The sequence below is a fragment of the Equus caballus genome, chromosome 1, assembly GCF_041296265.1.
Source record: "Equus caballus isolate H_3958 breed thoroughbred chromosome 1, TB-T2T, whole genome shotgun sequence".
NCBI lineage: Eukaryota > Metazoa > Chordata > Mammalia > Perissodactyla > Equidae > Equus > Equus caballus.
Window position 1 is genome coordinate 90663953 of NC_091684.1, and position 17477 is coordinate 90681429.

At 42.6% G+C, this 17477-nt stretch overlaps 1 protein-coding gene across 6 annotated transcripts in view; it reads right to left on the bottom strand.

Moving 5' to 3' along the window:
• The window catches only part of DISC1 (DISC1 scaffold protein), a 339947-nt gene that overhangs the window by 63506 nt on the left and 258964 nt on the right, over positions 1 to 17477 (bottom strand). For 4 of the 6 annotated variants that reach the window (XR_011423792.1, XM_070229105.1, XM_070229094.1 and 1 more), the window contains exon 10: positions 10793 to 10853. The exons of the other annotated variants lie outside the window; for them this stretch is intronic. Coding sequence is in view for 3 of the 4 variants with exons in the window: in XM_070229105.1 (XP_070085206.1) it covers positions 10793 to 10853 (61 nt within the window). In the remaining variant the exon portion in view is untranslated. The remainder of the gene's footprint in view (positions 1 to 10792; positions 10854 to 17477) is intronic. 6 annotated transcript variants of the gene reach the window in all.

Genomic DNA, 17477 nt, shown 5'->3' on the forward strand with positions numbered 1-17477 from the left:
AGTCCAATTGCTTTGTGTAATTGTCGCAAGTTGTCATCTTGGTGATTCTCTTCTCTTCTTTAGTCCACTAAAGAATTTTATGATTTCTTTTGGGACTTTTTTTTAAGAAGCAAAGCTAAAAGTCTCAGTTTTGTGATGAATGGGAGCTACAGAATTATCTGTTGAAGCTTAGCATACCATACAATCCCATAAAATTCTCCCAGCTCGAGAAATGTCATCTTTACATCAGCAGCCACAGAAGGAAAAAAAACTGTTTTCCACCTGAGGCGGTTGTGATAAGGGATTTAGAACCCATCGTGGTGTGAGCTACGGATATAAAGGAATGCAGCCCAGCACAGAAAGTGTCTACAGCTCACTGCTTTGTAGCCAATGTTCACACAGCTGTTGTATGACGCAGGTGGCTGGGGGGGCGGCAGCGTAGGGAGGAAAAAGGAGCAAATGAGTCAGAGAACATGTTGTGCGTAATATTTTGTCTAATCTACATTTGCCAAGACTACTGTGGAGCTGTTGTCTCACTTTACATGCGATAAGGGCACTGAGCAGAGTCTTAAAAATGACTGCACACTAGAAGTGAGCATCTGAGAAATTCCAGAAGGAGTTATGCTTGTATTAATCATGCATCTGAAGCCAACAGGTTCGTAGCATGTTAGCAAATTAAACTATCATACAATCTTGACAACGCTTCCTTGAATCGTTAAACGTCTTCTCGTTGTAATTAATGACAAATTGGATATCTACCTACGGAGGTTTCCATTGATACAGCAATTAATTTTTCTTTAAGATATCTCATCTCCCTGCCAAAATGCATCAAACACACGCAAGCTGTAATGGCTTCTCTTCAGTTTGTAAAAATCACCTTAGTTCGGACATTCCCTATTGGTTAGTTATAATTGCCTTTTTAAAAATGTGACAGGCACCTTGAAATGTGCACGCTCTGCAGCACACTGGCACATCTGGAGGGACAATGGGCACACAGGCTCCTGGAGCACGGTGGACATAGCCTCCGCTGGGCTGCCTGCCTTAGTCCAGTCTAACGCAGCAATCACTGCAGAATGTCTTTCTCCCACCTACACGAAACAGAATCAAGAAGGAGGAGCCACTGGGCTTCTTGCCAAGCCTCGGGCCTCCTTAAATATTGGCTGATTTCTTAATTGATCTCAGTGGGCAGAATGATCATATCACTGCTTTAAAGCGGAGAAACTTCGGCTTGAACTGCACAAACTACAGCAGAGTCGGCTACCAGAGCCTTCTGTCTTAAATTGTAATCAACCTCCTGCCTATTTTCTATCCTATTCGCCAAAATCGCAGTTATCTTTTTTCTTTGTCAGGCTGTCTTTTACAAACAGCACCACATCCAAGTAAGTGCTGAAGTAGCGACGACAAGGAAAATGATGACAGGGGAGACAGACCTCGTCCCCAAATGTATTCCAACCTTTTAGTCCTGTCACAGTAATCAAGACTGTGCCTTCTTGTACCACAACCCTTATGCTACCCAGACTCCTCCCACTGTGCTTCATCCTGGGAAGAACTCCCTCCTCCTTGAAGCTCCTCACCAGACAAGTGCAGGGGGCTTCCATCAATCCTTCCTCTCCTGTCCTTCTGCCACCCTCTTCTCTAGGGCAACATTTTTGCTTTCTCAAAGGAAGACATCAGAGGGAGAGAAGCAAGTATATTGGAGTTACCGTCCCCCTGAAAACGCTCTCTCTGAGGTTGAGGTGATTTTTTGCGGAGCTCCACAGAGGGGCAACGTGAGGGGCCTTGGAGCCCCGTGAATCACAGAAGAGATGATGGATTCTTCCCAGTGCCTCAGCTCTGCAGCCGGGGAACTCGGGTCTTTCTCAATCTCGAACACTCCAAAACCAGCCAGATTGGTTCTAAAGGCAGCAGTTGGCTCTAGGATCCTAGCCATTTGGTCATAGAAACCATGGGAAGTTCTAAACCTCGTCACAGCCATTAACAAGAACTCAATTACCTCATTTCTCCCTCTTTCCACCCTCTGCAGGGGGTGCTAACAGCTGGCCAAAAGGCAGGCAGCAGAAAAAGCTCAGAGTTTCGAGAATCAACAAGATTTGGCAGACCCTTAATGGAGCCTACTGATTATAAGCCAACATGTCTTCTCTCCCCATCATTTCACCAGGAAGATAAGGTCTTCTCTTCTGGTTTTATAAACTAAGGGTTTTTTTTTTTTAATGTAGATGTTTCGGTTTCACAATTTTCATGGTGTCATAGCTGCTGCTAAGGTCATAACAGCTAGCATTTACTAAGCCCTCTTTGTATACAAGAAATGTTCTTTACCTTACTCGATTATTGGCCCATTTTAACGATGGAAAATTGAGTCTTGAAGAGCTTTATTAACCTAGCGATGGCCCACGGCTCAGAAGTGGCCGCACATGAATCCAGACCATCTGATTCCAGAGCCTGCACTTTATCTAAAGGTCTCAGGTTCTCCGCGATTGCCAGGAGAGAGACTATTTGTTTGAGGGTTTGGTTTTTTTTAAACAGTAATACTTTGATGAGAGAGAGACCCTTCATATTAGTTCCCGTGTCTGGGCGCTGCTGCTCCGCATAGCTAGAAGGGAAGACTGGACTCCGTGCCCTTTGTGGCCCAGGTGTAGACACAGATAGGATTCAGGGGGTGGCGGCTACTTTTCCTGCCCTGAAGGAAAGATCTGCCTAATTGGGGGTGTTGGGTGGGGTTCTAGAGGAAAGAGCTCTGCTTTCTCTTTCTGAAGAACCGCATGGAGGCCTTTTGTAACTGAGCTGAGAGCTCTGGAAACTCAAGTCATCATAACTGAGCATTTCAGGGGGAAAAGTTCTTTCTGAGTAAAAATTCACTACTAGAGTTCTCAGAGAATGGAAAGTATTGTAGTGAATTGCAAGGCAAATGCAGACATACAAAGTTTCTTATAAATTACGCCATTTACATATACTTTTTATTTTCACTTTTTTTTTTTTTGAGGAAGATTAGCCCTGAGCTAACATCTGCTACCAATCCTCCTCTTTTTGCTGAGGAAGATTAGCCCTGAGCTAACATCCATGCCCATCTTCCTCTACTTTACATGTGGGACACCTACCATAGCATGGCTTGCCAAGCGGTACCACGTCTTCACCCGGGATCTGAACCAGCGAAGCCCGGGCCGCCAAAGCGGAACATGCAAACTTAACTGCTACATCACCGGACTGGCCCCTACATATACATTTTAAAGTGTTACTTAGTTTTATACATGTCAGTCATCCTTAATTCAGAGTCTAGCATAGTAAACTACTATGGCGGTGCCTCTAATTCCCATAAAATGTTACCAGTATTTCCCCTACCCTTGTTTTTCCTTCTTTTTTGCCTACTCTTTTTTAATTCGTGCCATTTTGTTATATTTTATGTATTATTTTTTCTGTATGAATGTGTCTTTATGTACTTAAGCATTATTATTTTAAGTATACTTAAAGTTTTCCTGGTATGAGATGAAATAAGTTTAAAAATTCAGTATGAACAATCAATGATTACATATTAAATTAATGATTAGGTAGAATTTTATGGAACTAAGTGCTTTACATTTTCTTCTCAATTTCAATTTCAAAATAATAAGGTATTTTAGATCATTGTTTCTCCTGGAGAATTAGACAATATAACCAAATTGCTTCACTATTCAAAAGTGGACATATCTAACCATGAATATTTTCATGAAGGCTGTCATGTAAATGATGTGTAGGATCAATTTATCTGGTTTTAGAGGGGAAATGTGGCCTTGCGACAAAGGTCTCTATCAACCAATGGATGAAGTCACAAGTATTTCCTACGTGTGAGGACTGAGCCCTGAGGGTGCAGTTGAGGTGAGAAGGCAGAACATGGACAGATCAAAGGAAAAGTCATGTCCCAAGGCTGTGTGAGAGACAGGAGGCAGGGGAGGAGCTGGAAGAGGGAGAAATCACTGTGGGCCACATCTACTGAAACAGCATCTGAAAGGATAGACAGGCTTCAACTCAGGAGAGAGACCATGTATCAGGCAGGGATGAAAAGGAACAATGCACTTCCCAGTGTCTGCATCCCGACCCGTCTCCTGCTAATGAGAGAGCCGGAGCTGTTACAAATCCCCCCAAGCTGGGAATGGAGGTGGATGCGCGAAGGTCACGCCAAATCAAGGAGGGGAAAGAAAGAAGCTGAGCACCCCCGTCTTTCTGAGACTGCAGAAGAAAAACAAGAAGGGGTCAAGGTCATGAAGAAACAGGAGAAAGGCACTGAGCTCTCCGTGAAGAAGCGAGGTCTGGGGAGAGCAGTGACATGTCTGACTTGTGCCTGTCAAGAGGGAGAGGAGGAAGGCATACGTCGGTGACAAAACAATAAAATAAAAGTACGAAAAATAAATGGATATGTCCACGTGCATCTGCTTTCCTCTTCTTTGTACCAAGGGGGAAGAGGGTTCCCATGGCAGCCAGTTGCTTATTTACTGTCTGCCATTTCTTATATTCATTTCCCTCAACAGCTTTTGAAATAAATTCAATGTGGGTTGAAAATGGATTGTTCCGGGTCCACGGGAGCTTCAAAATTACCTTGCATAATTTAGAATAAAGAGCATTATATGTGGAGTCTCAGAGAATTCCATTCATTGTTGAACTCCGGTTAGGAAGTAAGGGAGCAGCCTCTATGCCCGCCATGAAAGCTAGCATCGCTCGGTCAGGTTTGGAAAGTACTTCTAGGATAAGCAGACTCTCAGGCTGGCAGCTATTATGTTGTCAAGGGCCACACCGACAGTCCCGCATTTTTAAATTCCCTCTCCTCTGCCTCTTGTGATTCTGCCCTTTCAGTCTTCACATTTCTGTCCTCTAATATCTCCTTTGTGTGGTCTGAAAGAATTAACTCTTTTCTTTCTTTGTGGATGTGAAGACAAAGACGGCTGCTGGATGGGGTGGTCATAAGCTGAATGTGATATCTGATTCCATATTAGAAAGCAAGTAAATGAATATTATCTCCAGCACTGTCTCTGATATTTTTTATGATGCATACACTCATCAGGAAGAAAATTATGAACATGCCTCTAACATTTGTTTCATAAATTGTAGTACTATCTATCTATCTATATATATATAAAACATTTTCAAAGACAAACTTTAAATGAGCGAAATGCAAAAGTAAATAGAAATTCTAACATGGTCTTCCCACACCTCAGTGGGCCGCCCTGTGCGCAGCTGCTTCGGAAACAAGTGCCCTGGAGACCCCATCTCCAGCCCTAATTCCCATCTTCATTAGATTGTGGGCAGCTGGTCATCAACACTTGCTTTTGGCCATGACCGACAGGCTCTGGGAGCCTCGGCTGAGGGACAGACCTTGGTCTCAAAGGCGCCTGGGAGCACCCCTTCACCTGGCACAGTTCTGGGTGCGATGCTGCTTCCCCACTATACGGCATGCCCTTTGAGCACAGGGACATTGCCTTGGTCTTCTTATGTCCTTCACATCTACAAGGGTGCTGGCTTAGATAGAAGGTCGATACAATTTCGCCGAATGAGTACTCGGGTAAGCTGTCTAACTCAGATTTTGCCAACTTCTGGAGTGAAGGCAGAGCTATCCAGAAAGACAAGCTGAGAAGGTGGTAGGGGACCCAGGCAGAAGCCACCATGACTTTCCTCTCCCTGCTCACTCCAGCTGGCCACTTCTGGATGTGCATGAGCAGAGTGAGTTCTCCTAGCTACCATTTCGCATCAGGCTGTCCATGTTGAAATTCCAAGGTAATTAGAAACTAAATATTAGGGTTTTTTTCTAACAAAACCAAGTCACCTTTAGAAAAACATAGTCTCTAAACTTTAAAGTAATTTTCAGATAAAACCAATGAGTTCTTGATAGTTCCGTCTAAAGCTGAGCAGGGCCTCTAAGAAGTTATCTAACTACTTTCCATATTCAAAACAGATTTTAATGATTTTTCTGTTTTCTTTTCTGATTATAAAAGTATGATGCCCACTCAAAAATAAAAAAAACACTTGAGAAGAGCACAAGGAAACAAAAACAACCTATAATCCATTCAACTGCACCTATAGTTTGCAGAAAAGTTTTACATTCAACTTCAGGAAAAAAAAAAGTAGAGATAGACTGAGAGATGCTAGAAAGAAGAGAAATTTTCCTATTAGCCATGCATACAAGACATTCCACGAGTTTAAGTGGAGCCACTACTCATAGCCTTAGGGTGAACGGCTTGGTGCACACGAGCCAGAGACATGAGTTTGCCGTTGGACAATAACGAATTTCCCCTGTACAATGGTTAGAGATAGAAGACAGAACGTGATCAATAACAAATGTAGTCAAATACTAAAAGCCATCAAGATTTCGAATACTTCTTTAGACTCTTTGAGAAAGATAGCTAACAGAGAATAATAACGGGGAGAAAATGGAAATGAAAGCAAGTTTCGGCCGTAAGAAAAAAATGAGCTAGGCCAAAATATCATGCAATAAACCTGAAGGAGTAAGAATAAGTGTGAAAAGCTTTTTAGAGCAGATTTTTTTCTATTCTTTTATGTACCACTAAGATTTGATGGCAAGACAAATGGAGTTCCGGTGCGTTACATCTTCTTAGGCTGTCTTGACTTTTTGAATCTAATAGCTAAGGATGAAATTTCAAGATGCAATTGCTACTTATCCAGCATTCTTGCATTCAATACCATTTTATTGAATGTTTACCACATGCCAAACAGCGTGAAGCCCCTTGGAATACAAAGCAAGTAAGGTCTGGAACCTCTGCTCAAGGAGCTCACAGTCTAATAGAATCAGACTGAAGTCATTGCAACAAATGGTTGTAAGTGGCTCCCACCGTGGTACCAAGAAGGAAGCAGGAGGAAGCCGGAAAGGCTCTACAGAGAAGGAATATAGTGCTGAGTGGTGAGGGTGAGTGTGCACTCACCCACCCTCAGGGGCTGGCTGGGGACAGGGCTCCTCAAAGGTGCTACTCGGCTGTGCAGGAGGTGAACTGGGGGAACCGAAAGCATCCAGCCAGTTTGGAGCATTGGGCACTGGCTGCAGGTGAGATTACAGCAATGAGGTTGGAGCAGTAGGCTGGAGACACCTCGTGGAGAGCCCCTGGGGGATGATAAGGACTGTGGATGTTATGCTGGATGCAAAGGAAGCCTAAAAGGATTATAAAAATGACAGTAATAAAGTCGCTCTGGCTGTGGGAGAATAGACTGAAGTGGTGTGAAGCCAGAGGGAGCGAGGCTGTTAGATTATTTAACGAGCCAAGTCAAAGGTAGTAGCAGTGGGAACAGAGTTTAAATATATACTAAAAGCCTCCATTTGATATCTGACCACTTTTTATTTTGTCCAATGCAGTATATCCCTTTGAACTGCTGACAGCATCAGATATTTCCTAACTTTCCAATTCTTTTGACTTTCTTGATAGAGAGTGGGACGTTGAGCCTACCCCAGTGTGTCTCAGTATTTGGGTCTCCAGGTTTCAGTGTACATTGAGATAGTAACACAGATATTGTTGCCATTTACATTTGTCTCCAAAATCACAACTGGCTACGTCCAAATGTTGTTGTTTCTTGAATTACAACGTGTGTCCTCTACAACATTCTAATGGGCAATGGGCAATCTATTCAATTCTCAGCTATTTTCTTTCTAAACCCCTGTAAGACCAAGAGATGCTACAGACAATCAGAATAAATAACAAAGATTTCATTTGCATCTATCCCCTAGCTTTAGTCAATATCTTGCAATATTAATTGGGCGGCCACTAAGATGCAAATCATACCAGGTGCTAAAAATTATGTTTTTGTTTTAAGATGTTGATTCTCTTGGAAAGAACCGTGACTATAATGGGATAATCCAACCATCACTCCTCAGGCCTGGCGGGGAGGAGGAATCCTGTCGCAGGAGGGAGAGCCTGACCTTTACCACAATTTCCACCGGCATCCAGTCTGGCCCCCTGCTCTGAGGCAGCAATAAAACTACCTGTGTGCCCCTCAAGTGTACCAGTTCTCGGCCTGTCTGCTACTCTCCCTACTGCCAGCGGGGCTACAGACCCCCAGCTGCTTTTTCTCCTCTCCATTCCATTGTTTCTACTCTACCAGTTCAAACAAATCTGAGCCAGGCCCCTTAGCAGCTTGAAACAGCAATGGAAAGAGCCTTCAGGAAGTAGGCTGTAGGATGGGCCACCTACCATTCTGGTCATCTGAGACTGTTGAAGGATCTTAAGGAAGGAATATGTGTGGGTCATGTATCTGCATAGCTGGAAAGGAGGAAGAGAGACAGAAGGTGATGCAAGATGAGACGGCGGTGTCTATAAATTAGTTGCATTCATTCATTCATTTATTCAATCATTCATTCAACAAATATTTTTGGGGCACCCCTATGCTGCTCAGCACTGTCAAATCACTGAGGATACATTCTGAACAAGACAGACATAACCTTCAATACCTGATATTAAGCACTTTGAAAGTGAGAAGAATAATTCAGTGCGAGCACATTACTCAGTCTTGGGGACTCATGGAAGGCTTTAAAGAGGAGACACCTAAAACTTGAAGGATGAAAAAGGCTTAGACAAATGAAGGGCTGGTGGGCGCTGGGAGGGCCCATTGGAGCACATGCAAAGGGAGAGGTGAGAGCGGGCAGCCCAGGCATAACCCAGTGTGCACAAGGAAGGAGACTGGCCAGTCTCAGGCCACACCATCTGCCCCTCCTGAAGATTACTTCCAATCTCTAAGTATTGGGTTGAACCATGTGAAAGTGCCATTTTCCTTCATCAAAAATGGTCTAACATCAGTATTTTCACATGGTTCAACCTAATTCTTTCCTGAATAATATCCCTTGACCATTTCCCCTCCTAAATTAGTTTCTCTCCAGAACAAGACACAGTAGCATTAGGAAAAATAAGAGAATCAGTAAGACTGGAGAAGGGTGGCGACAATGTGGTGATGGATGATGCTCAAGTATACACAGAGGCCACATGGAAGAAGGCCAAGAGCCATGGTAAGATCTTAAGGCTTTATCTTTAGACTGATGGGGACATGCAATGACCAGATTTTATTGGAAGTTGCTCATTAAGACCACCTGGAGAATGGAGTGAAGGGCAAAACTGGAGACAGGAAAACACAAAAAGCAGCTATTATAGTCATTCAGTGAGAGAAGACAGACCCACACTAGCATGGTGAAAGGAGGCAGGCTGGAGGATAGTAAAGACACAGAATTGGCAGGACTCAGTCACTGAATCTAAGTGGGAGATGAGGGAAAGGGGAGGGAGCATGAGTCCGTGGTTCCACACATGCAGCCAGCGGGAGAGCCTGACCAGGTGGGTGATGGGCAATTCATTGGGCTGGATACACAGCAGGAAGAGCTGGCTTGGAGGGAAAAGGATGAGTCCTGGGCATGACTGTTCCATCAGTCTGATGATAAGGAGAGTGAAGATCAGAAGCAGGATGAAAGTAACTAACATTTGCTGACTGCCAACGATGTGAGTGTTTTACGTACAGTGTTTAATAAAATCCACACAGTGACCCCGGAAGGGAGGTACCCTCCTTTCCATTTTATAACTAAAGAAACTAAAGGTGAACATTTACCTGATGTTAGGTAGTTGATAAGAGGTAGAGCTGCAATTCACGTGGGCATCTGTCTATCAATACCCGTGCTCTTGCAACTCCAACTTGCTGTCTAATACCCTATAGGAACGTATGATGTGCGTGGCGCTTATGGCTAAAAAATGGTTGCCAGAGTTAAGATCAAGAGGGATATGCTAAAACCTGCCTCAGATCACATGGGAGAGGAGGAGGCCCGACTCAGAGCAGCACACCTGACCCAGACAAGCATCCTCCTTTCTAAGAAGGAGAGGCATTTCCTTAGAGGATGCCTCTAACCTGCATGTGCTCCTTACCCCACACTCTCCACTGACCACCTTCGTCATAGTTCCTCCCCAAGTCAGGGGCACGGGGAAGCAGGGAAATATCAGTCAGTGGTTGGAAGAACTTACTTTCCAAGCACTAGAATAAATCCTGCAGTACCTTGCTTGCTCTGCAGAGTAGAATTCAGCAAGGCAGCCTCTCTTAAGATCTCTTAAGGGAAAAAGCAGTATTTTAGCCGATGGCATTATCTTAGCAGACAAAGGTTTAAGGCATAGCTTATTTAAAGCTATTTAACAATTTCCAAAATAGTAGCAAAACTTCTTCATAAAGCTAAATGATTCCCAGGGAAGAAGGCACATATTACATTCTCGTACTTGTTTCCTTAATTAGGAACAGATCCTGGTGGCTGGGGTTTATTTTCATGAGTACACATCCACAAAACCCAGAAATATCTTGACTGCAGCATCCCAAATGGTTTTCAAATCTGAATTCCTAATTGGGTTAAAAAAACCAAAGAAAAGATAACCAGGAATTTTCACGCTGGTTTTGATTCGGGATTCAAAACAGAACCTAAGATGTACATTTTTATATTGTTCTAAAACATATATGAGCTTGGTCAAAATCCATAAGGGCCCTTTCAGACATTATAAAGAAAAGAAAAATGGACCAAGGCATGAATTCTGAATTTAACATACCAAAGATTCTTCTTCTTCTGGAAAATAAAAACTATCCTGTAATCTTCCCCAGACACTTTTAAACGTCCTAATCTATTTACCTTTTATAACAGGAGAAAAGGGTTAGGAGATGCTTGTACGGCACCTGCTTCTTTTGTTACAGGATTCAAAGGACTTCTTTTTGTGTTTTTCTTTGTTAATTTATTACAGAAATTAACTAGCCTTTTTTTTCCTTTTGCTAAATCCTGTTATAATAAAAATCCCAATGCGACATGGTGTCTGTAAGGAAAAACTGTCATCCTTACCTGCGCAGTTTATTTTCAAGCACTTCCATGTACTTCACAGTATTCTCCTTCACACTTGTTTCTGCAAAGCAAAAACCCAAGTTGATGCAATCGTAGCCAAAGAATGAACAAAACCCAGAACTGCTCAACTAGAAGCCAACAATCAAAGAATTGCGGTCAAGCCACTAATAATGATAACATCGTGTGTTTGGAAAACACTTGAATGCATTTAGAGCGGCTGCCTGGAACGATGCTTTGGAAGGGTCTGAGGCCTCCAGTGTCTCTGCAGGGGTCAGAGCCCAGGAACAGGGCACTATGCTACCCCTGTGCTGAGCTCTCAAAGGCAGCTCATTTGGTGTCCAGCATGGGCCCTGTTGTGCTCTGTGCCTCTCGCCTTTTCCCCCTGGTAGCCAAGAGCTTGGCTGTAGAGTATGGGAAAGAGAACCAGAGACAGGAACAACTCCTGGCCTATGGATGAACCAGAGGAACCTCACCAGTGGTAGTACGGGATTGCACACCCTTTAATTGAAAAATAAATGGAAACATGATCCTGCCAGTAAGTGGAAATCAATTGCTCAGCTTCCAAAGCTGTGACATCAGCTACTCAGTAGAGATAAACTCAGTGCTTCATAATCACCAAATGGTGAAGGGGTATGGCACAGTCACGCATCACTTAACAACGAGGATACACTCTGAGAAAGGTGTGGTTAGGCAATTTTGTCATTGTGTGAACATCATGGAGTGTACTTACACAAACCTACATGGTATAGCCTACTACACACTTAGGCTCTATGGTACTAATCTCATGGTTCCGCTGTCATAGATGTATTCCATTGTTAACCGCAACATCATTACGCAGCACATGACTGTAGATGATTTTATGGTTCAATGGATCAAAGAGGTACTTTACTAACAAAAAAAAGATTTGGTGCATTTGGGGCAAGCTCTGATACCCTCTGCTTCCTCCTCTGAGGAATGAAAGTGCCTTCCTCTCAAGGTCATCAATGATGGAGATGTGAACAGGAAGTGCCCAGAAGAGCAGACAGCAGCAGAGAAGTTTCCATCCAATGGCAGTTGTAGTGATCGATGTCGTTGCCATTTCTATCATCACTATTATTAATGTTATTGTTGCATTTATCATTATTTTTATTCCAACCCTTGTTCTCAAAGGTAATTTATGCCGAAGGACACATTAACACTCTCAAGTTGGCATACCTGGAAAACAGAAGCCATGCTGCCTGACTCTCTGCCCCAGAGACTCTTAGGACCCTACATTTGTCAACACATGTGTGTTGGGGTGAGGGAGAAGGGGCAGTATTTGGAACCGGAAAAAGTACCTTGAAATTCCTCATAAAGAAACCAAATATTGAGACAGAAATTCAAACAAAAGTTCTGGTTCATTAATTTATAACAGATAAAAAAAGAAATTTACACAATGAAAGGAACTGTTTAAGTTTGTCTGTTTTGTTGACTCATTCTGGCCTAACCTACAAATGAAGTGGTGCTAAGTTTTTTTCTCCAAATAAACTAGTTAAATATTTATTTTTCAGCATCTACTATGTGGCAGGTACTGTGCTGGCATGGGGACTTAGTCATGGTGATATGGTTCCATAAAGCAGAGATCTGCTCACTGGTTTATCTGGAGCAAGTACTGCAAATTCAGAATGTCCCACCCAGAAATGCTCTGTTTCCCATCTTATACATATTTATGTGCCACACACTGTTCTTAGCCCTTGAGATAAATCAGTGAACAGAAGAGATAAAGATTCCTGCATATGTAGTGCTTAATTCTGGTAGGGGCAGATAATAAATAATAAACCTAAAAGTTCCATAGACTACTAGAAACTGGAAAGTACTATAAAACAAGAGAAGGAGATCAGGATGGGGCTGCAGAGTGGTCACTGTAGGCATCATGGAGAAGTGACATCTAAGTAAAAGCATGGAGAGGTTAGGGGGAGGGTGAGCAGGCACGCTGGGAAGAGCAGAGCAGGCAGATGGACCAACCAGTCTAAAGGCCCTAGGGCAGGAGCATGCCTGAGTGCTCCAGCAACATGTGGCTGAAGAACGTTCTCTGGGGAGAAGAGATGAAGGCAGAGAAATAGCACAGGTCCAATCATGTACGCCACTGTGGCAGATTATATTCCCAAAACGTGCCATGCTGATATCTCTGGTCCCACACACTCTTCCAGAACTTGGCCACTCTCCATCAAGTGGTGAAATCTATTTCCCTCCCCTTGAATCTGCACAAGCTATGACTGTTTCAACCAACTGAGTATGACAGGAGGGATACTATATAACTTGTGAGGCTAGCGTCCAGTTCTGCCTGGCTCTTTCTCCTGGGAATCCAGCCACCATGTTGTGAGGAAACCCAAGCCACATGGAGGGACTGTCTGTAGGTGTTCTGGATGATGGCCTGGGCAAAGGTCTCAGCCTACAGCCCACCTCAACCATCAGATATGTGAGTGAGTGAGCTTTCTGATGATTTGGGCCTTGCAATCTGAGTATCCCAGACAGCATGGAACAGAGACAAGCTATCCCCACTGCTCCCTGTCTCAACTCCTGGCCCACAGAATTTTTGCACATAATAAATGGTGGTAAGTCATTAAGTTCGGGGATGATTTGTTAGACAGCTGTAGTAACTGGAAAGCCATATCAGGATTTTGAGTGTTCTGAGTGAAATAGGAAAACACTGCAGAAGGATGGCTGCAAATTGGCTTGTGGCTGCTGTGTTGAGAATAGACTGTAGGAGGACATGAGGGAAGCAGAGACAGAGAGGTTAGAGAGATCACCCAGGACAAGGTAATGGGACTTAGACCAGGGTGTCAGCAGGAGTTGGTGCTAAGACGCAGATTTTAGATACATTTTGAAAATACAGACAACAGGAGTGCCTGCTGGACTGAATTCAGGTGTGTGAAAAGAGACAAGTCAAGAATGACTACAGTGGCCCCAAGCCACTGGACAAAATAGAGTTACCATCAACAGAGATGGGAAGAATGTAGGTGGAACCAGTCTGAGGAGACAAGCAAGAGTTCCATTTTGGATGGAAATTTACTAAGAGAGTAGACCTTAAATGTCCTCACCAAAAAAAATGGTAAATATATGAGGCGATAGATGTGTGAATTAACCCAGTGAGGGGAAATTCTTTCACAATGTATGCATATATCAAATCATCACATTGTACTCTCTAAATTCTTATAATTATTTTGTCAATTATACCTCAATAAAGCTGGAAAAAATAAAGGCAATTGAGAAGCTTAAAAAAAGAGTCCAATTTTGGATATGACAAATTTGAGTTCTTTAGACCTCCAGTGGGGATGTCAAGTGTGAAGTTGGATATCTGACTCTAAAAAAGGTCTGAAGTGCAGAGGGACATTTGGAGGACACTGGCATTGAAGCAATGAGACTAGATGGTATCACTAAGGGAGTGAGAGTAACTAAGTCCTTTGCGATCATATGATTATGTTGTGAGAGCCCCATTCATCCAAAGGATAAAAATGTATAGCACCTCCTACCCTGAGGAAAACAAAGCCATATTCTTATGTTTAAAAATAATTCAGGTGTATACCACATTAATGATTTTGTTAAGAAATTGAACGCTAGGCGGAGCAAAAGGGCGGGGTGAGCTGACCCGGGACTCTCTCCCCTCCAAAGTACAACAAAGGACTGAAAAAAAAAAAAAGAAGCCCTGAATTTCAGCTAATGAACCTAATGCCAGGACTCAGAGACCTACAGTATCAAAAGACAGAAGACAGAGCCCCTACTGCCCGCCTCGGAGGAGCTGGAACGGGGTAAGAGGGAACATCGCTCCATCCCCTAGAAACCGGGATCGCCATGCGGGTCCAGGAAGGAGCGGGGGAGGGGCCCCGCGACCAGGAGATCGTCTAGGACTCCCGCCGCTAGTACAGTGGAAACCCGCTGACGGGGGAAAGCTTCCCTGCTGGGGGACCCCATAAACACAGGGCGGGAGACCAGAGAACAGAACTGATCTAATCCAGATCGGTGCGCGAGAGAAACCGCCCCCGCCCCTGCAGAGCGCACTGGGTGCCGACATCTTGCCCAAAGGCGGAGAGCTCAGAACACGCGGCTCTCGACCCCCATCTAGTGGCGACAGGCGGTAACTGCAACCGAATTCTACCACCATGCAAAAAAACCGCTCCTCTACCATCCAGCAATTTATAAAAGCCCCAGACCAGAAGGAAAACAATAAAAACATAGAATTAAGTCCTGAGGACTTGGAATTAGGTAAACTAAATGAAAATGAGTTCAGAGCAGCTATAATCAAAAAACTCAATGAGGTAGAGAGAAAGATAGAGAAACAAGCTGAGTTCTGGAGTTACTTCACAAGAGATTGAAATTATAAAGAAGAATCAAACAGAATTACTAGAGATGAAAAACACAATGGACCAGATAAAACAGAATACGGATTCCCTGAATGCTGGGGTAGACTCCATAGAAGAGCAAATTAGCATAATTGAAGATAGACAGGCTGAATGGCTCCAGACAGAGGAAGAAAGAGAACTAAGGATTAAAAGGAATGAGGAAAGTATCAGAGAGATAGCAGATTCAATGAGGAGAAAGAATTTAAGGATCATAGGAATTCCTGAGAACGTAGAAAAGGAAAATGGAGCAGAAAGTGTGCTTAATGAAATTATAGAAGAGAACTTCCCAAATCTAGGGATTGAGGGAGAAATGTGTGTAGAGGAAGCTTTCAGATCTCCTAGATTTGTCAATGTAAAAAGACCTACTGCAAGGCATATAGTAGTAAAATTGGCAAAAAGGAATGACAAAGAAATAATACTCAGGGCAGCATGAAATAAGAGAATTACCTACAAGGGAGCCCCTATCAGACTTTCAGGGGATTTCTCAGCAGAAACCTTACAAGCTAGGAGAGAATGGAGTGACATATTCAAAGCTTTAAAAGATAAAAATCTTCAGCCAAGAATACTCTATCCAGCAAGAATATCCTTCAGATATGAGGGAGAAATTAAATCTTTTCCAGACAAACAAAAGTTAAAGGAATTTGTAACCAGAAGTCCTCCACTACAAGAAATCCTCAAGAAGGCTCTCATACCTGAAAAAAGAAAAAAGGGGGAAAGGGGTCACAAACCACAGAGTAGGGAGACAGATAAATAGAACCAGAGTAGGATAGCAAATATTCAACCATAGCATTAGGATAAAGGTAAGGAAACTACCAAAGCAAGGACGATCTTATCACTCTAACTACAAACTCATAACACAAGTTGGAACAAGAAGTGAAAATAATAATTTAGGAGGGGAAGAGCAAAGGGACTAAATTAGTCTAGGCCAAGTAAGTAAGAGACCACCAGAGAATAGACTATATTATACACAAGATTCTAAATACAAACTTCAGGGTAGACACTAAACTAAACAACAGAACAGAGACACAAAACATAAATAAGCAAAAATCTAAGAAACCCAGCATAAGAAATTGCAGTATCAAATGGGTAGGATAAAGCACACAGGAAGAGAAAAGCAGGAAAGCCAGATAATGAACAACAGATTGACAGTTTTAAGTCCACATGCATCAATAATCACCCTCAATGTAAATGGATTGAACTCTCCAATAAAAAGACACAGAGTGGCAAAATGGATTAAAGAACAAGATCCAACAATTTGTTGCCACCAGGAAACACACCCCAGCCCCAAGGACAAACACAGACTCAGAGTGAAGGGGTGGAGGACCATACTTCAAGCTGATAGCAAGGAAAAAAAAGCAGGTGTTGCAATTCTTATATCAGACAAAGTGGGTTTCAAAATAAGACAGGTAAAGAGAGACACACAGGGACAATATATAATGATCAAAGGGACACTTCGTCAAGAAGAAATAATGCTTATAAATATCTATGCACCCAACATAGGAGCACCAAGGTTCATAAAGCAACTATTAACAGACCTAAAGGAAGATGTTAAAAACAACACGATAATAGTAGGGGACCTCAACACCCCACTCACATCAATGGACAGATCATCAGACAGAAAATCAACAAAGAAATAGTGGAGCTAAACGAAAAACTAAAACAATTGGACTTAATAGACATATATAGATCACTTCACCCTAAAAAAGCAGAATACACATTCTTCTCAAGTGCACATGGAACATTCTCAAGGATAGACCATATGTTGGGAAACAAGGCAAGCCTCTACAAATTTAAAAAAATTGAAATAATAACAAGCATCTTCTCCGATCATAATGCTATAAGGCTAGAAATTAATTACAAGAAAAAAGCTGAGAAAGGTACAAAGATGTGGAGACTAAACAACACACTACTGAACAACCAATGGATCATTGAAGAAATTAAAGAAGAAATAAAAAAATACCTGGAAACTAATGAAAATGATAACACGCCATACCAACTCATATGGGACACAGCAAAAGCTGTATTAAGAGGAAAATTCATCGCAATACAGGCACATCTTAACAAACAAGAAAAATCCCAAATAAGCAATCTTAAACTACACCCAACTGAACTAGAGAAAGAAGAACAAATAAAGCCCAAAGGCAGCAGAAGGAGAGAAATAATAAAAATCAGAGCAGAAATAAATACTATTGAAACGAAAAAGGCAGTAGAAAGTATCAATGAAACAAAGAGCTGGTTCTTTGAGAAGATAAATAAAATTGACAAACCACTAGCCAGACTTACAAAGAAAAAAAGGGAGAAAGCTCAAATAAACAAAATCAGAAATG